Here is a 26,192-nt window from a genome sequence, read left to right on the forward strand (position 1 = left end):
GTCCAATAATGTCTAGCCAATAACTATTTCTTATGAGAAACACATTATTCCTCCAGGGGACACTTGATGGCTCAGAAAAACTACGATGGTTGGATCGACATCTTGTTGGATAGATTGTACGCTAAAAAAGTACAATATTTAAAAATAAAACAAAAAGAATATTAAACCAAACGTCTATGGTTTTCATATTACCCGCTAATGTTTAAATATATAGATAGGACTACAATTCTGATTTGAAGAAAAAAAAAAAAACTTCTACATTCACATTCCTGAAAGTAGCATTTACACAAAATAATAAATAATTTAAGAACATAACAAAAATCTACCCGCTTATTCAGCAGTCAGGTTCTCTCGTTTCACTGCGCATGCGCGCGTATTCAACATGGCGGTCCCTGTGAAGCTGCAGTATCTTGATGACTTTCCATCACATATTCATCCTCTGCATGTGCTTATCAACAAATCACAATTCACTCAAAAGTTTCCAGACTACACTGAACCCACATACGCGCTGTTATTTTCATCGACGGACAAGCAGTCACCCTCTAATCGGGGCTTTTTGGTGTGCGCGCACATCACTCCAGATGAAGAGACCGATGTAAACATTCACACGTGTCTCGCTGTTTATGCGAGTAGATCTTTCCTTAAACACTACGGATTGAAGGAGCATTCACTGGGAACGGTTCGTCCACAGTCCCTGTTGCCTTTAAAGAAGATTGTGATCGGTGCTCGGACAAAGCAGAGCTTTAAATGGGCTTCTTCAGAAAAGTTCTGCAATGGTCTGCTAGTCCTGGCGTCCTGTCACGGACAGACTCTGTTGGCGAGGCAGGGCGACTCGCTTCTGATACCCTACCATCATTTACTAGGTGAAGAAGCAGCGCAGGTGCAGATGTCAGATGTGGTGGTGCTGGAGTGCGCACCTGTCAGCCAGGGCATGATAACAGTGGACACGAGTGTGGTGGTGTCAGACTGCAGAGATCTGGACCTGACCAACACTAGCATCATGAGCAGACTGTCATTTTCCTCTCTGTTCGTCTCTGATTTCGCCCAGTATGCCAACAGTTTGAGTTCTGGCAGCTCTTTGTTGAACAGCAAAGTATTGGACTTCAGTGCTTTTTTACAGGCTCTTGAATGCAGACTTGACATCCGGGTGGTTCATGTCTCAGATCTTCAGAAACCAGGAGGAATTCTGTCCAGACTAGAGCTGAATGAAGGCTTGGACATTGACAGCACTATATTTGTGAGCAAAAGCTTGTTACTGAAGCTGGGTGTATTTAACGGGGAGTGGGTCATTGCATCTGTCCCAGCAGACAAGGCCAAGAAGACGCCTCTGGCTCAGAGTCCTGTCCCGGGTCAACGTGAAAGCAGCTGTAAAGTTCCCTATAAGAGGCAGGGGCGTGTTCATCTGGCTGCAGTCAAAGCCTTTGACATGGTTAGACACCAAGACATGGATGGAAATGACAACGTGGGGTTCATTTCACCAGTTCAGTGGTTTAACCTGTCGGATGGGATGGCAGTACCTGTTGGAAATAAGGCCATTAAAATTAAGGTGATGATTTTTGGAATAATTCTGATAGGGATGCTCAACTAATTTAAGTTTTAAAATATTGAATTCACATTTTTAAAAATGGAAATTAGCAAATGAGTTTTTATCACAATACTTTTAAGTGAACATTTGATGAATTTTATATCATATTGGTATTGGTTTGAGCAGATTTGCCATGAGGTATGGCTATTTTCCTGCTTTTGCATAATTTAGTTATAATTTATTATGTAGGCCTAGGTCTGGCATGCCCTTTTATAAAAAAACGTAGCGCTAAGTTTTGAGAACATTATCAAAGACCTGGGGCCGTATGTATAAAGCCTCTCAGAGTAAAGTGTGTCAAAATTCTAAGAATGACATAATTTTACTCTGAGTCTTATTCCTAGACTTAAGAATAAGAGTGATTCATAGAGGTTCCTAAGTGTTAAGACTAGGTCTCAGCTCCTAAATTATTTTGCTAGTGCTGGAGAGGTCTCCTAACCTAGTTAGGAGTAACAAGATGGCAGCAGAGATGCGGAGGCTGCACACTTTCCAATGAAAATATAATGAATTGGAGTTAAAGGTGCTGTAAGTGGAATTTGAACTACACTGTTGGACATTGTTGATATTTGAAAACAGCCCAAACAAACTCCAAAACTCACACTCCAATCCTAACCACCCTGCTCTGAGTCGGTCTCGAACCCCTGCCCGATCGCTGCTGACATGTTAGGCGAATGCACTATCAATGACACTAAGCACCACATTCTCTAGTGTTCATCAGTGTGCAGTGGTTTATCTGCACAACTCTCACTATCTGGCCACTGTTACACACGCAATGCGAGTGGATGTCTGTTTATCACAGTTGACGCGCAACAAAATGCTTCACGAAAAGTAAAGCACAGTTGATGAACAAACGACAAGGAAGCACAAAAAATGAACGTACAGTACACAAGAGTAAATACAAAGTGTTCGTTGTTAGTCACAAACAGCACAGCAGCTCCAGACAATTAAAACCCAGTGTACTCACGAGTAGCGGGATCAAAGCAGCCTCCGTGTCTGTTTTCAGGCCTTCCCACTTAGCTCTCTCCAGCACTAGAAAGCTTTTCTAATATAAATGCGGGTCCTAAAGCGTTTTGCCCAGGCATAAACCTTCATTCCAGTGATATTCTTTTTTGAGCTCTATTGTATTGTGTCCCATAGTTGATAAAACAACAAAAGCTTGTCATGGTATTCTTTTTGTAACTGACCTATTAAGAAATTTAATAACTTCTCCCACTCTACAAATCAATGCTCTCACTGTAGAAATGAAAGTAATAGTTACATTTTTGTGGACTGGCATTTTGTTTGGATGGAAAAATGCAGCAGTCCACCGATGATGACTTCAGTCCACAGTATGCAGGGTCTTAAATAGCACTATTGTGGCACTGACTTCACCAAAGTGGCCAAAAGTGATGTGCAGATTTATTTATTTTTTTAATTGCCCTAAAAGTCTGTTTAAACCATCAAAATATATATATTTTAAATATTTTTAAAATGCAAGGGAAGAACAAAACACTAAACTTACTGAAGATATATATCTGACAAAATTGTTTGGCAAAAAAGGAAAACTACAGCTACAGGTTTTAGGAAAAAAAAGCTCACAGAAAAAAAAACATACATTAACAGCAACATAATCAGTTATTAATATATCATTGGTCCACTCTTCTTTGTGTTCATAATTTCTTTGTATGACAGCCTGGCCAAAAATGATGTTGCACAATTTGGCATGTTTCACTGAGTTATCACAAATAAAACAGTTGACTTCAAGCACAGCTACGCAATATGCTTACAAACTATTTAACACATTTTTAATAATATTTAAATAAAGGGTGAATATGTCAACCTTCCTATGCCGGACGTCACTTTTGGCCACTACTGTGTGTTCAGTACAGTTCATTGACTTTCCAATTGATCTTCAAACCATGCGGCAAAAGCAAGCCACTTTTATGAAAATTTCAGGGCTTCCCTTGTTGTTGGAGCCATTGATGATGGAACTCATGTTCATATTATTGCTCCAACTGTAAATGAGGAGACATATATCAAAAGAAAAGGATTCCACAGCATCAATACTAATTCGTGATAATTTTGCACATTGAAAAGCAAATTTTTAAAAAATATTTAAATATTAAAGTTTCCATGTCTTAATTAAATTATTTTATTATAATCACATTAAATGATTGGTGGGGTGCTGCTGCGACTTCAACCTTGAAGGCTCACTATTGGCTGATACAGTGGTTGAGGGTGGCCATTTTGGGTTGACATCATTGTAGTCCTTAATTTGCAACACTTAAGTGCCACCTCAGTCAGCACTTACGAATCAGTCTTACACTTTGCTGAAAGTTGTTTTTAGGTTCTTTATAAAAGTCTCCTACTCTTAGAAAACTCCTACTTTTTACCCAGTTCTTAGTTATAAAGAAGCTAAAAGCAACTTTCAGCAAAGGGTAAGACTGATTCTTAAGTGATGACTGAGTACTTAAGTGTTGCAAATTAAGGTTTTAACTTAAGTGTTAAAAATTTCTTAGTTACAAGTAGGACCTTTATAAAGAAGCTAAAAGCAACTTTTAGTAAAGTCTAAGACTGATTCTTAAGTGCTGACTTAAGTGTTGTGAACTAAGGACTACAATGATGTCAACTCAAAATGGCCGCCCTTGACCTCTGAATCAGCCAATAGCGAGCCTGTAAGGGTGAAGTCACAGCAGCACAACACCAATCATTTAATGTAATTATTAAAAAAAAATAATTTAAAAAGACACTGAAATGTTTTAATATTTAAATTTATTTTGAAAAATAGCTTTGCATTGTGCAAAATTATCACAAATTAGTATTGATGGTGTGGAATAATTTTCTATTGATATAGTTGCAAGAAAAAGTATGTGAACCACTTGCAGAATCTGTGAAAATGTGCAAAATTTTAACAAAATAAGAGAGATCATACAAAATGCATGTTATTTTTTATTTAGTACTGTCCTGAGTAAGATATTTTACATAAAAGATGTTTACATATAATCCAAAGTTTGTGAACCATTGATTCTTAATACTGTGTGTGGTTACCTGTATGATCTACGACTGTTTTTTTGTTTTGTGATGGCTGTTCATGAGTCCCTTGTTTGTTCTGAACAGTTAAACCGAGCTCTGTTCTTCAGACAAAATCTCCAGGTCCCAAAAATTCTTCAGTTTTCCACCATCTTTTGCAAATTTGAACCCTTTACAACAGTGACTGAATGATTTTGAGATCCATATTTTCACATGGAGGACAACTGAGGGACTCAAACACAACTATTAAAAAAGGTTCAAACATTCACTGATGCTTCAGAAGGAAACACGATGCATTAAGAGTCGGGGGGTGAAAACTTTTGAACAAGATGAAGAGGTCCAAATTTTTCTTATTTCGCTTGAATATAATTTTTTTTTTCATTTAGTACTGCCCTTCGGAAGCAACAGAAAATACTTGCATGTTTCCTGGAAGACAAATTAAATACAATTTACCTTGATCTTCAAATTCCAAATGTTTTCACCCCCCATCTGTTAATGCATCATGTTTTTTTCTGGAGCATCAGTGAATGTTTGAAACTTTTTTAAAAGTTGTGTTTGAGTCCCTCAGTTGTCCTCAGTGTGAAAAGACGGATCTCAAAATCATTCAGTCACTGCTGTAAAGGGTTCAAATATGCAAAAAATGCTGGAAAACTGAAGAATCTGCATGACCTGGAGATTTTTTCTGAAGAACAGAGCTCAGTTTAACTGCTCAGGACAAACAAGGGACTCGTGAACAACCATCACAAAAAAAAAAAAAACAGTCGTAGATCATCCAGGTAACCACATACAGTATTAAGAATCAATGGTTCACATATTTATGAATGGGGTTATTTTAATAAATTCAGATATTTTTTTTTTGTCTTGTGGATTATATGTAAACATCTTTTATGTAAAATATCTTACTCAGGACAGTACTAAATAAAAAATAACATGCATTTTGTGTTATCTCCCTTATTTTGTTAAAATTATTAACATTTTCACAGATTCTGCAAGTGGTTCACATGCTTTTTCTTGCAACTGTATATGTCTCCTCATCTACAGTTGGAGCAATGATATGAACACGAGTTCCATCAACGGCTCCAACAACTCCAGGAAAGCCAACAATCAACATAAAAGTGGCTTGCTTTTGCCGCATGGTTTGATGGTCAATTGGAAAATCAATGAACTGTACTGAACACACAGTAGTGGCCAAAAGTGATGTCCAGCCTAGGACATCTTCACCCTTAGATCAAATATTTTTTAAAAGATGTATGCATATTGCATAGCTGTGCTTTGAGTCAATTGTTTTATTTGTGATAATTAAATGAAACATGAAATTGTGCAGACATTATTTTTGGCCAGGCTGTCATACAAAGAAATTATGAATACATGCAAAAAATGAAAGGACCAATGAAATGTTAAAAATGTATTATGTTGTAGTCAATGTGTGCTATTTTCTGAAATCTGTAGCTGTAGTTTGGCTTTTTTTGCCAAAAATGTTGTCAGATTGCTTAGTTCGTTTTATTCGTCCATCATATTTTAAAACATTTAAATAATATAAACATAAAAATATATATATATATATATTTTCCTCATATTTTGATGGTTTAAGCAAAATTGTAGGGTCATTAAAAAAAACCCTTCACACTTCAATTTTGGCCACTACTATATGTTTTGTGTTGTAAGTTTAGCAACAGTGCTATTTAAGAGCCTGCTCACTTTGCACTGATGGGTCCAAGTCATCATTGGTGCACTGCTGCATTTTTCCAGTTAACAAAAAATGTAAATACTATTTTCATTTCTATAGTTAGAGCATTGATGGGAGTTATTACATTTAAAGTTATAAAAAGTTTATTCAAAGTCATTAAATTTATTAAAATGTATTAAATGTATTAAGTAATATTTATAAAAAAACAAAAAAAAAACAATTGTATGCAACGATAAACAATCAAGCAGTTGAGATTTGCTATATGATACTGTATCACTTTATGTGAGCGTAACACTGTATGTGAATAAACTTGGACAAACTTATATATCCAAGTTCCAACTTTATATGTAGAGCTTGGCAACAACAAAGTTTGTTTTTGCGAGGATATAAACAATCAAGCAGTTGAGATTTGCTATATAATATAAATCACAAAAGGTTACTTCATAATTGGAATGACCTATGCAATTTATTTAGTATTGAAATAGCTGAAATATAAATGAATGCTTATTTTATACAATTTTTAAATCAGAATTACCAAAAACAGCTCTGGTTGTTGACTGCTGCTAATCTCAAATAGCCAGATATCGGTCTATTTATTTATCGGTCTATCAATGTATGGTGGTATTCAGGAAGGTCTGATGGCTGATCATGTGAACGGATGTGCAATGAGCATTTCTTTGCAACTTGATTTAAGCAGAGGTGGAATAAGGTGTCATGGCACACTGAGTCTCAGATGTCCGCGAGCGCGTGTCGATCTGCAGGGCCGGCGTTTGCTAAAGAGCTGCACATTGAAGCCATCATATCGCCCGACTACAGCTCACATGGGCCGTTTGACAGCATCCTCTACAAACACTTCAGCATACCCAGGTGCTCAGAGCTCATTTTCAGCCATTTAGCAAAGTCTTACTCTTTCTATCTTTCTGTTTTTCCTGAATGTTGTGTTTGTTTTCAGGCTTGTTCAGCAGGGGAATATAATGGGAATCCCATCAGAAGGACATCCTGATCTTATAGAGAACAGCTCTGAAGGAATCCTCAGGTGCTGGTTTATTTTCAGTAGCTCCTTTAAAGTCGTCATGAAACTGAAGATGCAATAGACTTTTCTTCCCATTGTGTGTACACAAACACCCTATAATGGTAAAAATCCAACCACTCATCTTTTTTTGAATCCCCATAAATCATAAGCAGTGTCTCAGAACAAGCCGTTTGCAGATTCTAGCAATGTGACATCACATTGCTTAGGCCCTGCCCATGGCTGCTGACAGACTCTGCCCTATTAGCATAGACCCCGCCCTGAGTGAGCTGTACATAGTCTGCCATGTTTATCTCCTTGGGGTTCCCCTGCTAAAAATTTTGTTCCGGGGGGGTAAAATCCACGTTTTTTTGACAGGGATTCCCTGGTAAAATTCGCATTCCAGAGGCTAAATATCACGTTATTATGGCCGTTTCGACCCGTGGACATGAAAAACAACCCACGTCAACAGTGTTAAAATAGCCCAATTCCACGGGAAAACTGCGGACTTGGCAACACTGGATGTGTGTGCTCAGAAAACCATATATCAGAAGTTTAGACTGATATGGCTTTAAAACGCACACAGATAATAAACTTTCATGATGATAAAGAACTGCAATGACATCAAAACCAAACAGATGTTTTGTTAGTTTTTGGCAGAGATCTGAGGCATGAGCTGTACAGGCTCTGCCCTCTTTTTGAAGGCAGGGTGGGGAATAGCAGCTCATATAAAGATATGTGCTCAAAAACAGCATGTTTTTCTTTTCACTAAAAAATGGGCCTTTACAACATGGTATAATAAATTATCTGTGGGGTATTTTGAGATGAAACTTTACAGACACATTCTGGGGACACCCGAGTCTTATATTACTTGTAAAAAGGGGCATAATAGGTCCCCTTTAATGATCTTTGAAAGTCAAACCTCATGCAGGTTTTGTGATTTGCAGGTGGCCAGTGCTGTATTTCAAAGTAAAGCAGGTGTGTGGTTTTTCTGCTGAGGAGGAAGAGGTTTCTTCATATCTGGCTGATTCCAGTCACACTTCACTATACATGGTGAGAAATTAAGACATTCACGTAAGTCAGAATATTCTCTGTTATATCATACAGTTTTTATATGCAGATTCAAGCTTTGATTGGCTGTCCACAGGGAGGCTCCGCTCACAGCCCATCTCCCTGCTCTGTGCTGCCGAAGGGTTCGTCTTTCTGGACGAGTCTCTGTCCTCCTGGTCTGTCCAGCACTGTGGAGCAACTGGTCACTATCATCCAACCGCACTTCACTGAAAGGTACGGAAGCTTGTTTCCACCATGGTTCAATCTTACAATTATGACTTTTTTCTCACAATTGTGAGTTTTCATCTGCAAAAAAAGGTGACAATTCTGAGAAAAAATGTTTCAATTCTGAGATATAAACTTGCAATTGCGAGTTTATATCATGAAATTCTGACTTTATATCTTAAAACTGCGAGTTTACATCTGCAAAAAAAGGGGACAATTCTGAGAAAATATTCAGAATAGCGAGATGTAAACTCGCAGTTGGGTGTAAAAAGTCAGACTTTAAGGTTGAAAGTTTTGACTTTATTTCTTGGAATTGTGACTATTACTCTCAATTCTGAATTTATAATTCTGACTTTATAACTATTTATTATGTAATTATTACAAAGATACTCTTGTTGAAACTTTTTTATTAACAGAACCTTAGAATATTTATATATTAAATAAATTAACCATGATTTTGTAATTCTGTAGTGTATATTCTTCAATAAAAACAATAGTTATTAACTTTCACAGCCATTGACAGAATTCTCGGGATTTCTGTGTTTTCACTATTACATGGTAAGGGGGTGCTATTATAGACCTTCTGAAAGAGTACAGAATCTCCTGATTAAAACACAGGTGAAGAAGAAGCAGAAACAAGTAGGGGTGACCCTGAATAGTCGACGATTCAATGCTTCGATAGGAGGAGCCTGATTCTACTACCAATCTCACAGTCGAATCTTCGCAGAGGTGTTATGAAACGAGATATGGGGGTGCTCAATATCTGATTTCACATAGACCTACTGGTTTTCTTCCAATAAGTTAATATCTACAGCCTATTATGATAATGCTATAAATAAAAATGTGAAATGAAAGAAGCTTTTAATATTTTTAATGTGCATGAATAAATCAAACCACCCGTGACAGAGTTAAGTTTCACTTCCATGAACCGTGAACGACAGAGGAGCATCTTGGCGGCAGGGATTAAATCTTTAACAATGTCTAGGATAAGAAAATCTAAAGTGTAGAATTGGATGCACTTGAAATGGTAAAAGATGATCCAAAAAAAAAAAAAGAAGGAAGATGCAAGTTGTGGCAACAGATCATGTCCTACCACTCAACAACAACAAACACTGCGGCGCACTTCTGCCGGTCAACGTTAACGAGTTGACTAGCACACTATTTGAAAAGACTCAAACGGACACAGGCAAATTGCGTGAAAGACTAGATTTTTTTTCCCCCGGTCAGGTAGGGTACAAGTGATTTCAAAATATTTCAGCCGGTTCTAATTTGATTTTTGGATGCCGTGAATGTCTGTGCAGTTAAAAAGACAAAGTTGACAATTCTGGCTATACTTTCGTTATTTTAATAATTTTTTTAATTTTAATTTATTTATTGATCACCCTGGGTTATCTAATTTAACTATTTGTGGCTTGTGTTTTGATATGTTCCCCTGCACTTCAGGCATTTTGCAGTTGTGACTTGATTATTACGATTTCGTTTTTTTTTTATTATTATTTTCATTTATTAGAACGGTATATTCTGTTCTAATTAAATTCTTTAAATTAATTTTTGATCGTTTTTCGGTGTATCGATGTTGCGCTGTAGAGTTAAAGCTTGCTCGCAGGGCCTTTGACCGATTTAATTTGCCGACATGTGAAATGCATACCTATCTGCAGTGTGGCCTTTCTGCAGTTATTTATATATTTTTTTAAGTTTATTAATCCAAAATGTTGTTATTAATTTTCTTCTGTATCTTTGTGTGGTGTTCTGTACATCGTGGCTGTGAAATGTTTATCCACATTGCCTTTCATTTCAATGTAAAAAATATAAAAAGTCATTGTCTATCACAGTTTAGTCTATCACTTGACAGGCAGTTTGGTCGCTTTATTAGAAAGTTGTTTCTCTGAGCTGTGTGTGAGAGAAAATAAAAGTCTTAAAGGAACACTCCACTTTTTTGAAAATAGGCTCATTTTCCAACTCCCCTAGAGTAAAACAGTTGAGTTTTACCTTTTTCGAATCCATTCAGCTGATCTCTGGGTCTGGCGGTACCACTTTTAGCATAGCTTAGCATAGTTCATTGAATCTGATTAGACCATTAGCATCTCGCTCAAAAATGACCAAAGAGTTTCGATATTTTTCCTATTTAAAACTTCTGTAGACTCTTCTGTAGTTACATCATGTACTAAGACCGACGGAAAATGAAAAGTTGCGATTTTCAGAAGAGTCAAGTTTGAAACAACTTTCTAATAAAGCGACCAAACTGCCTGTCAAGTGATAGACTAAACTGTGATAGACAATGACTTTTTATATTTTTTACATTGAAATGAAAGGCAATGTGGATAAACATTTCACAGCCACGATGTACAGAACACCACACAAAGATACAGAAGAAAATTAATAACAACATTTTGGATTAATAAACTTAAAAAAATATATAAATAACTGCAGAAAGGCCACACTGCAGATAGGTATGCATTTCACATGTCGGCAAATTAAATTAAATCGGCCAAATGCCTGTGCGAGCAAGCTTTAACTCTACAGCGCAACATCGATACACCGAAAAACGATCAAAAATTAATTGTTTTTCAGCAGTCCACCTTTTCTGCTGTTTTTAACACATATATGATTCGACTATCAGTCGACTATAGATCTGATTCGACTATGTAAACCCGTAGTCGGGGACACCCCTAGAAACAAGTGATTAAAGCATTGCTTACGCACGTTGTAGTCTTTGGGAAAAAGAAAAAAAAATGTGATTTTCTCAGCTTTTTGTTCAGAATGTTGCTTTTTTTTATGAAACTTAACCACAATAAAGTGGTGTTAAAAAAAGAATGTATGAAGCTATAGAATAAAATGGGTTTTGTTGTTTAAAAGCAGAGGCTCGTTCTTTCTTTTGATATATTGCATGTTCAGGGGCCGTATTCACAAAACAGTTTATCTTACCACTAAGAGTTCTCCTAAATAGCAGTAAAAAGTTCTTAGCTAAGAGTTTTCTCTTAAAACCTATTCACAAAGCTGCTGAGACCAACTTTTACTAAGGAATAGAGAGAAATCTTCAGCTAACAGAATGGGTGTGGTTGACCTCGTTGCTATGGATGATGTCAACACGCTTACTAACTATGCCCACAGTGATTGGCTGCTAGGGGAGGGGTCTCTGCCAGTGATTTAAAGGGTTATTTCCCTCGAAAATGAAATTTCGGTCATTAATTACTCACCCTCATGTTGTTCCACATCCGTAAGACCTTCGTTCATCTTCGGAACACAAATGAAGGTATTTTTGATGAAATCCGAGAGGTTTTTTATCCCCCCTAAGAAAGCAACATAATTATCACATTCAAGGTCCAGAAAAGTAGTAAAGACATCGTTAAAATAGTCCATGTGACTACAGTGGTTCAACCTTAATGTTATGAAGCGACGAGAATACTTTTTGTGTGCAAAAACAAAGCAAAAATAATTACTTTATTCAACAATTTTGTCTTTCCCCTGTCAGTTTCCTGTGCTGTTTCTGTTGTATAGACAGTGTAGGCCACCCCAACTCCTCAGGATATGGGGGAATACTCTGGGTTTGGGCTAAATTTCAAGCTCGGAGCCTCTCCTCAGACAGCACGGGATCAGGAAAGGTCCACGAGCCGGAATTCAAACTCAAGTCACCCGAGGTGCCCACAAGGATATCGGCACCGACGATAGGATATTATTTTCAACTTGACCACAATGTTTTATTCTCCATCATTCATCATTTTGTCTGTACATAAATGAATATTTATGTTATGCCATCATAGATTAAAATATATAAATCAAAATATTGATTGCATTTATGAAGAAAAGGCTCATCACCCAAGGCTCTGTTGTCTCAATGGTGTCTTTAGGCAGATTTCTGAGGTGGATTGCTGGCAACAACCAGTTTAGGATTGTTTGTGATTTGGTATTAGGATTCCTCTTGACTACTCCTAACTTATCACAGATTTAGGAGCTAATTTTAGATCTAAAATGATTTGTGAAATACTCTTTTAAAAATTTTTTTTAAAAGACTCCTAAATCCTGAATTTAGGAGTTCTAAATTTAGGATTGACACGTCTATTATTTTCAAGAGTTTCTTCTAAATCTGCAAGTTAGAAGCTACTTTTAGCCTTAAGATTTTTTGTGAATACAGCCCCAGATTTTCATACAACAAAATATTGTGGGGGCCATGAAAGTTTTGTGAAAATTATCAAAAAAACCTGGCACTGGCTGGCAAATTAAAAAAAAAAAAAGGCGGGGAAAGAGTTAAGGAGGGAAAAATAGAAACATGATTTTAGTTTACATCTTGATTTTATGTGTTTTTAAGGCTGGATTTAAATGTATTTATTCATGCTAATTTATTAATTGAAATACATTTAAGTCATCCTGCTGCTCCCTGGTGGAGAAGTACTGCATTAGAAGATGTTTTAACTAGCTGCTACTATATATACATATAGGCTAGAAATGTTGAATTGACAAGATGTTAAATATATTAAAATACTATTACTTATTATTATTATTATTATTATTTTTACATTATTTTATTGCAGCTCTCTTACATTAAAACGAGGCTGTTCAGTTCTTCTGATGAGTCCGAACGGCACTGGTAAAGTTACGGTGGTGAAAGCAGCTAGCAGGAGGCTTCATCTGCATCTGATTAAAGTAAACTGAGATTTTTTTCCTTCATTATTTTTCTTGAGTCTTGTGTTTTTGAGCATCAAAATCTTCAAGTTCTTTCAAGTTATGAGCATCAAAATCCTCTCTTGTGAAGCACACAAGAAACACAATTGATTCTGCTAGAGTTTGATGTTAGCATGTAGCTAAGCTAACAAACGTGATGTTCTAATAAGCAAAAACACATAAAAACACAAATATTGGGTAAAATTGTACATTTTAATCATAATTTAACTATTTTCATTGATAGTTTTATGCACTGAATTAAATATTTTTATATATATTTTTAGTCAACATTTCTTTATTTTCTATGGAGCTCTACACATGCTATTTCGTCCACAAATTAAGAATTCATCCTCAGAACTTATTATTTAGTTCCCTCATTCAGTTTAATTAATTAATTCTTTTCTTGTTTTGTTTAAATCTAGGCCACATTGTACTAATTAGTTCCCATTTTATTTAAATTGTGACCACATTTTACTCATTTGTTTCTTCATTTTAGTTTAATCATAGCCACATTGCAGAAGTTTGCTGCCATGATTTAACTAAATTATAATGAGGGAACGAATGTCACAGCGATGACCCATATTATGGCCATATTGGATGGTCTAAAGTTATGATATGAGTAGATTTGTAAATGAGGCTGTATATTCCTGCTCATGTGTGCAGGTGGACTGCGTCACACTCTGCGCGGACACTGCAGCTGCTTGCGAGGCTAAGATGAAGTCTGTCTTTGAGAGAGCAGAGCTCCATCACCCATGTGTTTTGTTGCTAAGAAACCTGCAGCTGCTCGGCCAACCACGGGACGGCACTGAGACAGACTCCAGGGTCACGTCCACCCTCTGCCAGCTCATAACAGCTGTTCATGCCAGGTGAGGTGCCAACATGCCAAACGCCTGCAGCATAAAGAGAAATAGGGAAAGGTAAATTTGACTGGTATATCACCCAGCCTTACCTTCTCCTCTGCTTCTGCAGCGTGGTTGTGGTGGGGTCTGTGAGCAGCCAGAGAGAGTTGTCCTCAGATGTGATGGCAGCGTTTGTGCACCAGGTGGCGATAGAGAGCCTGTCTGAGGAGCAGCGGAGGACGATGCTGTCCAGCCTCAGTGAGGACCTGCTGTTGGGAAAAGATGTCAATCTGGGCAAGATAGCCAAACAGACAGCTGTGAGACAACTGACTAATCATCCATCTTATCTGTGCAGTCAGATTGACCATATGCACTTTTTTTGTTTGTTTTATACATGTTCCTGGTCAAATTGCAAACAATTTATTGGAACATGTTATTGCAAAGAAGAAAATGTTTGTTATTGTGTAAATTGCTCTGCTTTCAATGGAAATTGCTGCATTATATCACATTACGGGAGTAAAATGGATTCCCAGAACTGTTTCATGTTGACTTTGTTCGGTGTTGTTTCCATAGGGTTTCGTTTTAGGAGATCTTTGCTCACTTCTTAACCATGCTGGAAGAGCCGCTCACAGAAGACTTCTGAAGACATAGTAAGTCTTTACCCGGCTGCAGTCAGTCACTCCATCCATGGTTTTTGTTTAAGAATGTGGTGTGGTGTTTTTGGTGTATAGTTTTCCAGAAGCGGCGAGTGAACAGGAAGAGGAGGATCTGTGTGTCTCTGGGGTGAGCGTCACGTCTAAGGACTTCAGCATGGCACTGGATGTCCTGCAGGAGGCGCATTCACAAGCCATTGGAGCGCCAAAAGTACAGTTGCATTGATTTTCTTTCTTTGAGGCCTTTGTAGAAATGAAATACTCTTTAGGATACTTTAAAAAACAGTACTTATTATGGAAAAATACACTTTTAAAAAGAATATATGGCTACACTTTATTTTAAGGTGTCTTTGTTACTATGTATTATGTTTAAGTACCTGAGTAATAATAATTAACTGTCATGTACTGATATAGGGTTAGGATTAGGAATTGGTTTAGTGTTAGTTGCATGTAATTATGCATAATTTACTGTTATTGCTATAGTAACTACATGTAACATATTACAAAGACGCTAAAATAAATTGTTACAGAATATTTAAAGGGATAGTCCACCCAAAAATTTACTGTTAATTTCCTTACCCTCAGGCCATCTAAGATGAAGGTGACTTTTTTTCTTCAGTAGAACAGAAAAGAATATTTTTAGCTGAAACCGTGGTCCTCTGTGATTCATATAATGGAAGTCAATGGGTGCCATCACTTTGAGATTAAAAAAAAACATATGCAGACAATAATTTGTTTATTCTATTGTCTTTGAAATATGGATAAAGTGTACTGCTGACCTGTACTGACAAGCATTTATGGTAAACTAAAGTATACGTTAATGTCAGTGACATTTTTTATATTTTTGATACATTTTTACTAGTGGGTGCAGGACACTATAGTTCAAAAGTCAACAGAGGATATCAAAATAAAGTAAACTGTTACATATTATACCCAAAAATTCTTCATACAGGGGACTACCTGTAAAATTGATAAAAATTTGGAACCAAAAATTATTCTGACACTTTGACCTGACCATGTTTTGCTTAAGTGTTATCTGACATAATTATGATTAATGTTTTCTGACACAGTTTAACTCTGAGGTCTTGTCATATTTTATTACCATTTTTTTTAAACTATAGTGAATAAACTGTATTACTGAATGAAATGTTTAAGGTGTCTGAATAAATGTTGGTTTGACTGTATATCTGTAATTGCATAGTTGTAATTTAGTACATTTTAAATTACTTTAAATGTAATATAAAATAACACACTAGTGTTAGGGGCCGTTCACACAGAACGCGTCTTTGCGTCTAAAAAAGCGAGACGCAGCGCTCAGGAATGGTTTTTTAAAAAGCGCAGCGTAGAACGCGAGGGTCTCGAGACGCGCTTTTGAGGCGTGATGCAATAACGACAATAACGGAATAGAAATAATAGAAATAGGCAAACAGCAGAATTGATAGAAACGAGTTTTGACATGGAAAAAAGAAAATAAGATAATAATGAGCCGCCATGTTGCCATCAAATAAAACAGTTGTCATGCCAACTTGCTACTGTAAACAGAAGCTCGCAACGCTTGCCCCGCCTCCGAGTTCTTCTGATTGGTCCACTGTTTTGGAACTGACATTGATGAGCGGCGCTGCGTATAAAAGTTGAAATTCTTTTAACTTGACACGGCGTCTTAAAAACGCGACGCTCATGTGCGAGGCGCTGCAAAAGACGCGAGACGCGAGCGTAACGGTCATGCACGTCCATCAAGCGCGTGTTTACATTGAAAAACAATGGGAAAGTAGCGCATTGGAATAGAAAAACGCGTTCTGTGTGAACGGCCCCTTACTCACTAGTTGAGTGAGTTATTTGATGCACTTTTTAAAAGCGTACTTAAGTGTGTTAAAGTTCCCCTGTGGTGAAAATCAAGTTTTTAATGTTGTTTATATGTATATGTGGTGTTTTTACTATGCTTTAACAAAACCATGTTAAAGCATTTTTAATCAAACAAACCATGTGCAAATTCATAAATCAACACCATTGCTGAGTATTTTCTGTTTAAAACTGCAGTGATCTAAAGACAGTTTCAAAAACGCGGTTTGAAATCGCTGGTGTTTGAAACATCACAAATTACCTTGTAATCAATCACGTCAACGTGCGGGCGGGCTTTAGCATATCATTAACCATGACCGCTCAGAAGCAGGAGAGTCTCAAGAAGCCAGGTTATCCCGGTATATTTTTCTGTTGATATAAAAAATCTGGTAGATTTAGCAATATAGCGGGTGTATGATGTATATTACGATGTTATGATGAACTATAGCATATGTCTTTCTCCACTTTGACTAAAATAAGTTTTTGATTGAATCACTTCCGTTGTAAAAATCGTTAATTATTAACTTAGGGGCCGCTTAAACTGAAGCGCTTTTTAACTGAAAACAGAAAACTTTTAATGCGTTCTTGCCGTTCATTTACGTGTTTAGTCTATAGGTATGCACGTTTGAATGTGTATGTGTGCAGATGCTTAGTCTTTTTTACAAAGTGACATCGCCAAATTACTTGTCTGGCCCGCATAATACAGAATAAATATTCGTTTCCGTGGATCCATGTGAACTGGAATCATTTTGATAACGTTTTATCTATACATAGGGAAAGGAAAGGAGGCTTATGCAGTCGATAGTTAATACATTTGATTTTAATAATGTATAAGTAAATCTTGAAATAACATTAACTAAGATTAAAAATGCTGTAGAAGTATTGTTAATTCATAGTTCTTGTTAACAAAAATAGTTAACTAATGAAACCTTATTGTAAAGTGTTACCAACAGTTTTAACAAATTGTGTTCTTAAAGACCTAAAAGTTAACACAGAGATAAAAATTTTGTCATAATTTACTATTTACTTATCTAGCAGTAAATCTCATGCATTAGAGCTGTAGGTGCATCTTAAGGCTCAGAGTTTATCCTCTCTTCTGTATCTCAGATTCCGTCAGTGAGATGGCAGGACGTCGGTGGACTGCAGCAGGTTAAGAAGGAGATTCTGGACACTATTCAGCTTCCTTTGGAGCATCCAGAGCTGCTCTCGCTTGGGCTGCGGCGCTCCGGTCTGCTGCTCTATGGGCCACCCGGCACTGGAAAAACTCTGCTGGCTAAAGCCGTAGCCACCGAATGTACCATGACCTTTCTCAGGTGAGTACGTGAGAAGTATTGAGTGCAGTGAGAGAGCAGTGTAACAAACTGAATGAATATGTTTTCATATAATGAATGTGTCTGGTGTTTGTTTTCAGTGTGAAGGGTCCTGAACTCATCAACATGTATGTTGGTCAGAGTGAAGAGAACATTAGAGAGGGTAAGAGTAACCAAATAAACCACCCATCTCAATCTTGTGATGCATATGAGCTGATTTCAGCTATATTTATTATTGTATTGAGCTTGTTAACATTTCCCTCTCTGTCTCTGACAGTGTTCAGTAAGGCCAGAACTGCTGCTCCCTGTATTATTTTCTTTGATGAGCTGGACTCTTTGGCTCCTAATAGAGGCCACAGTGGAGACTCAGGAGGGGTGATGGACAGGTCAGAAAACCTTAACTCTACACCACATGTGCAGATTGTTGCTGCTACACTAAAAAAAAAAATGTAACCACACTAGGGCCGGTCACACTTTTCATTCCATTGACTTCCATTCATACACATGCACGCGAATGCTGGAGACCGGAAACACAAGCTCATGTGAAGAAGTTTCGCATTTCAGCTCGTTCCATAGTTCAAGAACTCCGACCTGCAAATTCATATCACGTGAAGATATGTGACCAATAGAAGATCGATAAGTCACGGCACGACCTCTTGGCTGTATTAAAAGAATGCAAATTTTTTGCAGTAAATTCGGGTAGATTGTATCTTTTTACTTTCTGGATTTATTATTATTTGTTATACATTGAATTTATGTTTGTAAAAAAGATGCCGCAGAGTTTGACATCATATCATGAACATTGCAGTGTCTGTACAAATTTCACACGTTCAAAGTCTAGTGTGACCGCAGTTAGTTAGTTTGTATGACTATTGTAGTTAATTTTGTGAATGCTGTCTGACTATTAAGGCCCTGATATGCTTCAAAAGAAATCGAAGAACAAACGTGTGTGATGTCATTTCAAACAAAATCAGGTCAAAACGAAGTTCGTTTAGAGTTAATTTTTGGAGTTCGAAACAGCTTCCAAAAACTCCTTTGAACTACCATTGGTCTGTGGCGATTACCTAATAAGTAGAAGTGGCTCTGAGGCTCCGCCTTCTTTGGTTTGTAAATCTTCTCTGGTTCATTTCTTTTGTTCAGGCCGTTGAGGTCAGACGACTGCGAGTAAAAACATGAAACACTGAAGAGCTGCTTTATAGTAGAAATTGAAGTTGTAATTCTAATTGGAAGCAACATTGACACATTTTTTCATGTTTAATACTGTAAAGCTGCTTGCTTTTAAACAATCTATTGTATAAAGTGCTTTATAAATAAACGTGACAAGACTTTACTGGGGAGCCGAACTGCAGAGTTGGTGCAAACATAACATCACTTATGATCGCTATGATCAGATGCTTTTTCTCACCGCTGTTATTTTTGTTGTGTGTTTATTTTGTTATTAAGAGGAAAGCGTGTAGCGCATATTGACATTTTCATCTAAACGTCACTCCCAGCAGCGTGAGCAGCGTCGAGTTATATTTATATATAAGTTATATTTTGTATTAGGTAGCGGAATAGTGCTGCTTTTTCCCTTCATTTTTTATTTTTTTGATAATCTGTTACACTTGGATGTACTCCACAATAAGTCGCTACTTCTTTTTCATTGTGCAATTGGACAATTCTAAATCCTGGTGTTTCAGAAGGCTGTAAAAAACTCATATTTTAAACCAGGGAGTTTGCTTTGTGTTCTAAAACTTGCAGTACGTATTTATTGTAGAGTAACCTCTTTTATGTGTAAATATCAAGGGGATTTAGATTTCCCATTTCATGATCCCTTTAACTGGAGACTCACTTTGACCGGATTATAGAGTTAGTTGTTGACTTGAGAACAGATGCAATCGGATCAGTCCAATCTGTGAATGAATCATTCAGTGTGAATTCAGTGCTTCTGATTTATTTGGCCCATACTGAACATCATTATTGGGTGTAGCATGTTATGTTGCGCGCTACATGCTACATTCGACATATATATTCAACTTTATCTATAGAGCTGTGCGATAATATACAGTCAAACCAAAATTTATTCAGACACCTTGAACATTTCATTCATTAATACAGTTTATTCACTATAGTTTAAAAAATGGTAATAAAATATGACAAGATCTCAGAGTTAAACTGTGTCTGAAAAAAATTATCTTATGTCAGATAACACTTCAGAAAAACATGGTCAGGTCAAAGTGTCTGAATAATTTTTGGTTCCAAATTTTTATCAATTTTACTGGTAGTCCACTGTATGAAGAATTTTTGGGTATAATATGTCACAGTTTACTTTATTTCACTATCCTCACTTACATAAATGGACTATAGTGTCCTGCACCCATTAGTAAAAAAATATCAAAAATGTCTGAATAATTTTTGGTTTGACTGTAGTTTACATTATGCAATGATAAAAATGATGAAAGAGCAGAGATTTTCTATAGAGTATATTTTGCTTTATGTGAGTACACTGTATGTATAGATGCATATACTTGTATACTTATTCAAATTTATAGAGCTGTGTGATAATATAGTTTACATCTTGTGATGAGATTTGCTATATTTTATAAATTGCTTACCATGGTAAGCATATATATATAACTACTTATAGTAGTTGAAGGTTGGAATATATTCTTCGTTTTGCTTAATTCATAACAATTTGATGACAAGTCTAATTACAAGTACAGCAATAAAAGTTAAAATACTTTGTTCCTGTCCACCACCACTAGAGGCAAAGTTTACTTAAGAAATTTGAGAAAAGTTTAGAAAATGTAGTTTCTTGGTATCTATATTAATATAAAACTTTTTTAAATAAGGAGTGTGTTCAATAGTGTATTAGTTTTTTCTTTGGTGTCGAGAATCAAGAAACGTCAATAGTATCAGATAAAGAATTGTTTCATTGGCAGACACTTTTAACCAAAGTGACTTACATTAAATTCTTGGTACTCATTTAATCAGCTCTTGCTTTCCCTGGGAATTGAACTCATCATCTTGTCGTTGCTAGCGCCATGATCTACTGTTTGAACTACAGGATGGCTTGTTGCGTCATGATAAGCCAAGTTTTGTCACTTGTATCTCTAGGGTTGTGTCGCAGCTTTTAGCAGAGCTCGATGGTCTTCATTCGTCTGGAGACGTCTTTGTGATCGGAGCAACTAATCGCCCCGATCTGCTGGACCAATCATTGCTCAGGCCTGGCAGGTAAACAGATTCAAGATAATATTTCCTCAATTATTGTCTTGAATGAAACACTTGCATTCTAGCAATTTGCCCTTTTACAGATTTGATAAATTGGTGTATGTTGGTGTGAATGAAGACAGAGAGTCACAGCTGCAGGTTCTGAAGGCAATCTTACGCAGGTGAGTGTCCATCATGACGTTCCTCTCTTTTAGTGTTCTGGCATGTTATTGGTAGTGACTTTCTGCTTTCTGCTTGGAGGTTTAAAGTGGATCCCAGCGTGTGTCTGTCAGAGGTCGTGGAGTCCTGCCCTCCTCAGCTGACCGGAGCTGATCTCTATGCGCTCTGCTCGGACGCCATGATGTGCGCCATCAAAAGGAAGATTTCGCTCATCACTGAAGGTATGTGATGAGCAAATATTCAACAAATGTGGAAAAATCAACGAATGAAGGATGAACTAGATTTTTGATCATGTGACGCAGGGGTGACTAACAATGTCAAACTAAATGGCAAATGTTCAATGAAAATGCCATCACCGTTACTTCAGATCATTACATCTGTCGTTACATGCAGGGTTTTTCATGGAGTGCATGAATTTTGCATTTCTGATAATTATCAATGTTGAAAACAGTTGTGCTGCTTCATAATTCTGCGAAAACTGTGACACACTACCATTAAAATTTTGGGGTAAGTAAGGTTTTTTTTTTTTTTTTTTTTTTTTTTTAAAGAAAGAAATTAATACTTCTATTCAGCAAGGATGTGTTAAATAATGTTACAGTAAAGACATTTATAATGTTACAAAAGATTTCTATTTCAAATAAATGCTGTTCTTTTGAACTTTCTATTCATCAAAGAATTCTGGAACAAATCACAGTTTCCACAAAAATATTGAGCAGTAAAAACTGCTTTCAACATTGACAATAATAAATGAGCATCAAATCATCATATTAGAATGATTTCTGAAGGATCATATGACACTGAAGACTGGAGTAATGATGATGAAAATTCAGCATTGATAACAGGAATAAATTACATTTTACAATATATTCACATAGAAAACAGTTAATTTAAATTGTAATAATATTTCACAATATTACTGATTAAATAAATGCAGCCTTGGCAAGCAGAAGCCAAATGTACAAAATGAATATTTATAATATAAATTATTTAATTATATATATATATATATATATATATATATATATTATTATTATTATTATTATTATTATTAATATTAGTATTATTATAAAAATATTTATTAAATATATTAGTATATTGTCTAATTAAAAAAAAAAATCAGTAATAAGTGAATATATGACACTTGTTCATTACTCTTGTGTAGTAACCTGAAAACACCCTTGAGACTATAAAATATATTGTTGCTATTCTATTAAAATGTGTCCTCAATTTTTCTAAAGTACATATACACAGACAGACTCAGCATGTTAAAAAATATTCACTCCAGTGCAAATATTTGCAGTATATTAAGAAACAAATATCAAAACAGTGTCTGTGCATTTGACAGTTCTACAGCTGAGATCTTTATTTGTTAAGATTAGAGGATAAAATTTTTAAACCAAGAAAAAATTAAAACGTCACATTTTATGCTTGAAACCCATGTGTCCATATTCCAGCTACTCTCTCTGAGCCTGAAACAAACTCTACAGAAGTTCGTAAACGCGAACGCTTCTATCTACACAAGTTTTGATTCATACTGCATGCAGTGCATGTACACTTGCTGCAGACATTAGTATAAGTTGTAGTCTTCTACGGTCATTTTTTTTATTTCAAGCAAGTTAGTTTGTTAGTTTATTGACACAGACATTTATAGGAAACCTTATTGGCCTCTGGTGTGCTGAGATTTATTAGCACTTTGAGTAGGTGCTCCTGAAATGCGTTGGTCAAGCGTTCACGTCTGCGTTTGTCTACTCGAGTAAAGGATGTTTCTTGCCTGACTCTCTTGTCTGTCTCTCTGGTTCTTTCTCAAAGTCTGGACTACTTTCCTTCACCTTTCTTCATCTCTCTGTCTGCGGTGCAGGTGAGGATTCGGAGGCTGGCGCTCTGACTCTGTCTTCAGAAGACTTCAGACAGGCTCTGTCAGGCCTTCAGCCGTCCGTCTCTGAACAGCAGCTCAACAGATACAAACTCATCCAGCACAAATTCACCACAAAATAACACTCTGCCAACTGAAATCATTCCTCCAGTGGTAACTGCTGAAGCTGAAAGCTTTGCACTGTGTCCTAACCAGACCTGACATGATAAAGCTGCTCTCATTGATCCATCTAACTAAATATTAAACACAAGATATCTTCTGATTGGCTGTGATTGTGTCATGTCGCATTATCACCTTCAATGTGCACCAACAGATTGAATGTTACAGGAGACTTGGTGGTTAGGACACAGTAGAATATTTTTATGTAATGTTGTAAAAATGAAAAACTAAATAAGAGCGTAAATTATGTAGTAAGTGGAACCTGCTCATGTTCACTTTCCTATCCCGCAGGATTTCTTTGCATCTTCCTTAATGGGTTTCATACTTAATGCTTGAACGGAAATCAGTCAGGCTGAAAATTGCAGAATCAGAAGGCCATTGACATCATGCCTATAGATGAGATTAAATATAGCAAGAAATAAATTATGACTAGCACTGCAATAACCACAACTAAAGAGAAACCGTTCAACTAGACAGTGTGAGTTAATAGCTGTGTATGTGATGGACACCTAATTAAAGTATTTTTCATAAAGAAAAAAAACAAAAGAAAATAGAACAATTCACATGAATCTTCCTCCTCAGGGGTTTGATTTTAACATGCATTGGTCACACTTTATATTAAGTGCTTAGTTTTAGATCATTTAAGTAATAATTAATCAATTAATTTGCTATGCAGATGTTAAAAAAGAGCTGATAACAGTGGTTTATATCTGTACATTTTTAGAAATGTTAATGAGAATATTATTTTTTTTAAAGGTTTACATTTTCTGGTTTTATAAATGTGTAATTACTACTTAATTACCATGTTGTTACTACATATATAACAAAGGACAATTGGGACGACTTAATATAAAGTGTTACCTTGTTTATTCAAAGAGTTACTGAAACAAAAACTCTGAAAGTAAACGTATGTGTTTCTTCAAACAAATCTATGTGTCTGCTTTGACATACTAGCTCAAGATGACAAGATGAACACAAAAGACAAAATTGATTAAAAGAGAAATTGTGAAAATTTCAAACTGTTCAAGCATATATTTTGACTCATTGTGCTGTAGCTTGTTGCTGAAAGCAAGTGCGAGTGGGTGAATCTCATGAAAATCGTCCAGAAATGTCATATTTCACCCCAAAATCAGATGAAAAGATGAAAAAATTGTAATTTATAATTTGAAAATATAATTTTTTAAAATAATATTTATTAAATAATTCATAAAATATATAAATTATAGTTTTCTTAAAATTGTAATTGTAGTCATTTTAATAATTTGCACTCAGACAGGAGGCAGGATGATATTTATTAATGTACTATAGTAATCAGAATCTAATGGGAATAACTATTGAGAAAAGAAATTGTGCAGATATGTAATGAGTAATGAGAATTTTAGAGTAAAATGTGCCTAATTGTCCTAAAAATATTGTCACAGTGTAAAAAAAAAAAAAAAAAAGGCAAATATAATTTCTAATTATTTTTTTTTATTCTGATTTTGAGGCCATTTATGAGCCAGATTTGACATGCTTCGTGAGATTCACCTAACAAATAGAACAGTTTTTAATCAAAATATTAATTAATAATTATGTGAATGTCTTCTTAGTTGCATAAATGTCAAATAGCTGCTTGAAATAAAAAAAAAAATCAATCATGTTTTTTTATGATTTTTTTTTTTTTTTTTTTAAATGACAATAGGGCCACAAAATGATTTATTTGTATTGATATAACTTGTTAAGAGTGTTATTTTGTTTTTCAGTGGATATTAACATTTAAATGGATGATTTTACTCCTTATCAGGACACAGTAATGGACTGTCAGCTGTAAGTCTGAAGGCTCAACAGTATGAAAACCCACTGGCGTGCTAGTTACTAGGTAATTGGCAATTACTAGCTGGAAATTATACATTTTTCTTTCTATTTCTTCTTTTTTTCACCCATACACATCATTAGAAAAAAAAATAAAAATCCCTGAAATCCTGAGAACCAGAGAACACAGGAAAGGAAAGCACTGTCAACCAAAGGCACTTAAAAGAGCAATAGCAATAATGTACTGTCACACGCAGTGTGGTGTACTGAACCATGACAGATGTGTATTTGAGAGAAAGATGAACAAATGTCAGTGTGAGGCTCCAGATTTTAGTCAGGGGGTCTGGATCTTTGTGGAGGATCCCTCATTTTCACAACAAATTCTGAAGCTCTTCTACTTTTGCTGTGGCATTTAGTTCGTATGTTTGGTTGAGACGGGTAAGATGGTTTGTCTGTGTCTTGATCTGCGTTCATGTTGGCAGCAGGTGGAGCTTCTCTCTGTGTCAGTGACTCAAGTGAAATGTGGCATACGACTGCAGGTTCTGCAACACAAGGGAACGCATGTAAGATTTCTGGTGGAAAACAGCCTAAAAAGCACCTCATTCATTATATTTTGGTAGCACTTTCCATGAATAGGGTACAAAATAGGGCTTGACAGTTCCACCCCAGAGGATCAGTGAACAAGTGAGAGTTTGTTGTGAATTTTCAAATTAAAGGGTTAGTTCACCCCAAAATGAAAATTCTGTCATTAATTACTCACCCTCATGTCGTTCCAAACTCATAAGACCTTTGGAACACAAATGAAGATCTTTTTGATAAAATCTGAGAGATCTCTGTCTCTCCATTGACTGCCTTTGTAACGAATATGTTAGGTTGAGCTTCTGCTTATGTTCGCATTTACATGTGAGTAAAAACCTAAATTAAATCTTTTCATCATAAAAAGCAATCAAGTCTCTTCAGAAAATTTGGACTAAACCGCTCAATTCATATGGATTAGTTTTCCGATCTCTTTATGATCTTTTTGAAGCGTCAAAGTGTTAGTTACAAAGGCAGTCAATGGAGAGACAGACATCTCTCAGATTTCATCAAAAAGATCTTCATTTGTGTTCCGAAGATGAACGAAAGTCTTTCAAGTTTG

General features: G+C 36.0%; 1 protein-coding gene across 1 annotated transcript; it reads left to right on the top strand.

Moving 5' to 3' along the window:
* The first annotated feature begins 7 nt into the window (after positions 1-7).
* Positions 8-24,897, top strand: pex6 (peroxisomal biogenesis factor 6). Its single transcript, XM_051908812.1, has 17 exons — positions 8-1,546; positions 6,976-7,145; positions 7,231-7,314; positions 8,235-8,340; positions 8,435-8,571; positions 13,092-13,203; positions 13,885-14,087; positions 14,191-14,377; positions 14,634-14,710; positions 14,792-14,924; positions 17,660-17,865; positions 17,964-18,025; positions 18,140-18,248; positions 20,959-21,075; positions 21,156-21,233; positions 21,313-21,452; positions 23,090-24,897. The coding sequence occupies exons 1-17, from the start codon at positions 383-385 to the stop codon at positions 23,224-23,226; spliced, it is 3,222 nt and encodes a 1,073-aa protein (XP_051764772.1). The 5' UTR covers positions 8-382; the 3' UTR covers positions 23,227-24,897.
* Positions 24,898-26,192: the final 1,295 nt, after the last annotated feature.

This window comes from Ctenopharyngodon idella, chromosome 10 (genome assembly GCF_019924925.1).
Source record: "Ctenopharyngodon idella isolate HZGC_01 chromosome 10, HZGC01, whole genome shotgun sequence".
Taxonomy (NCBI): domain Eukaryota; kingdom Metazoa; phylum Chordata; class Actinopteri; order Cypriniformes; family Xenocyprididae; genus Ctenopharyngodon; species Ctenopharyngodon idella.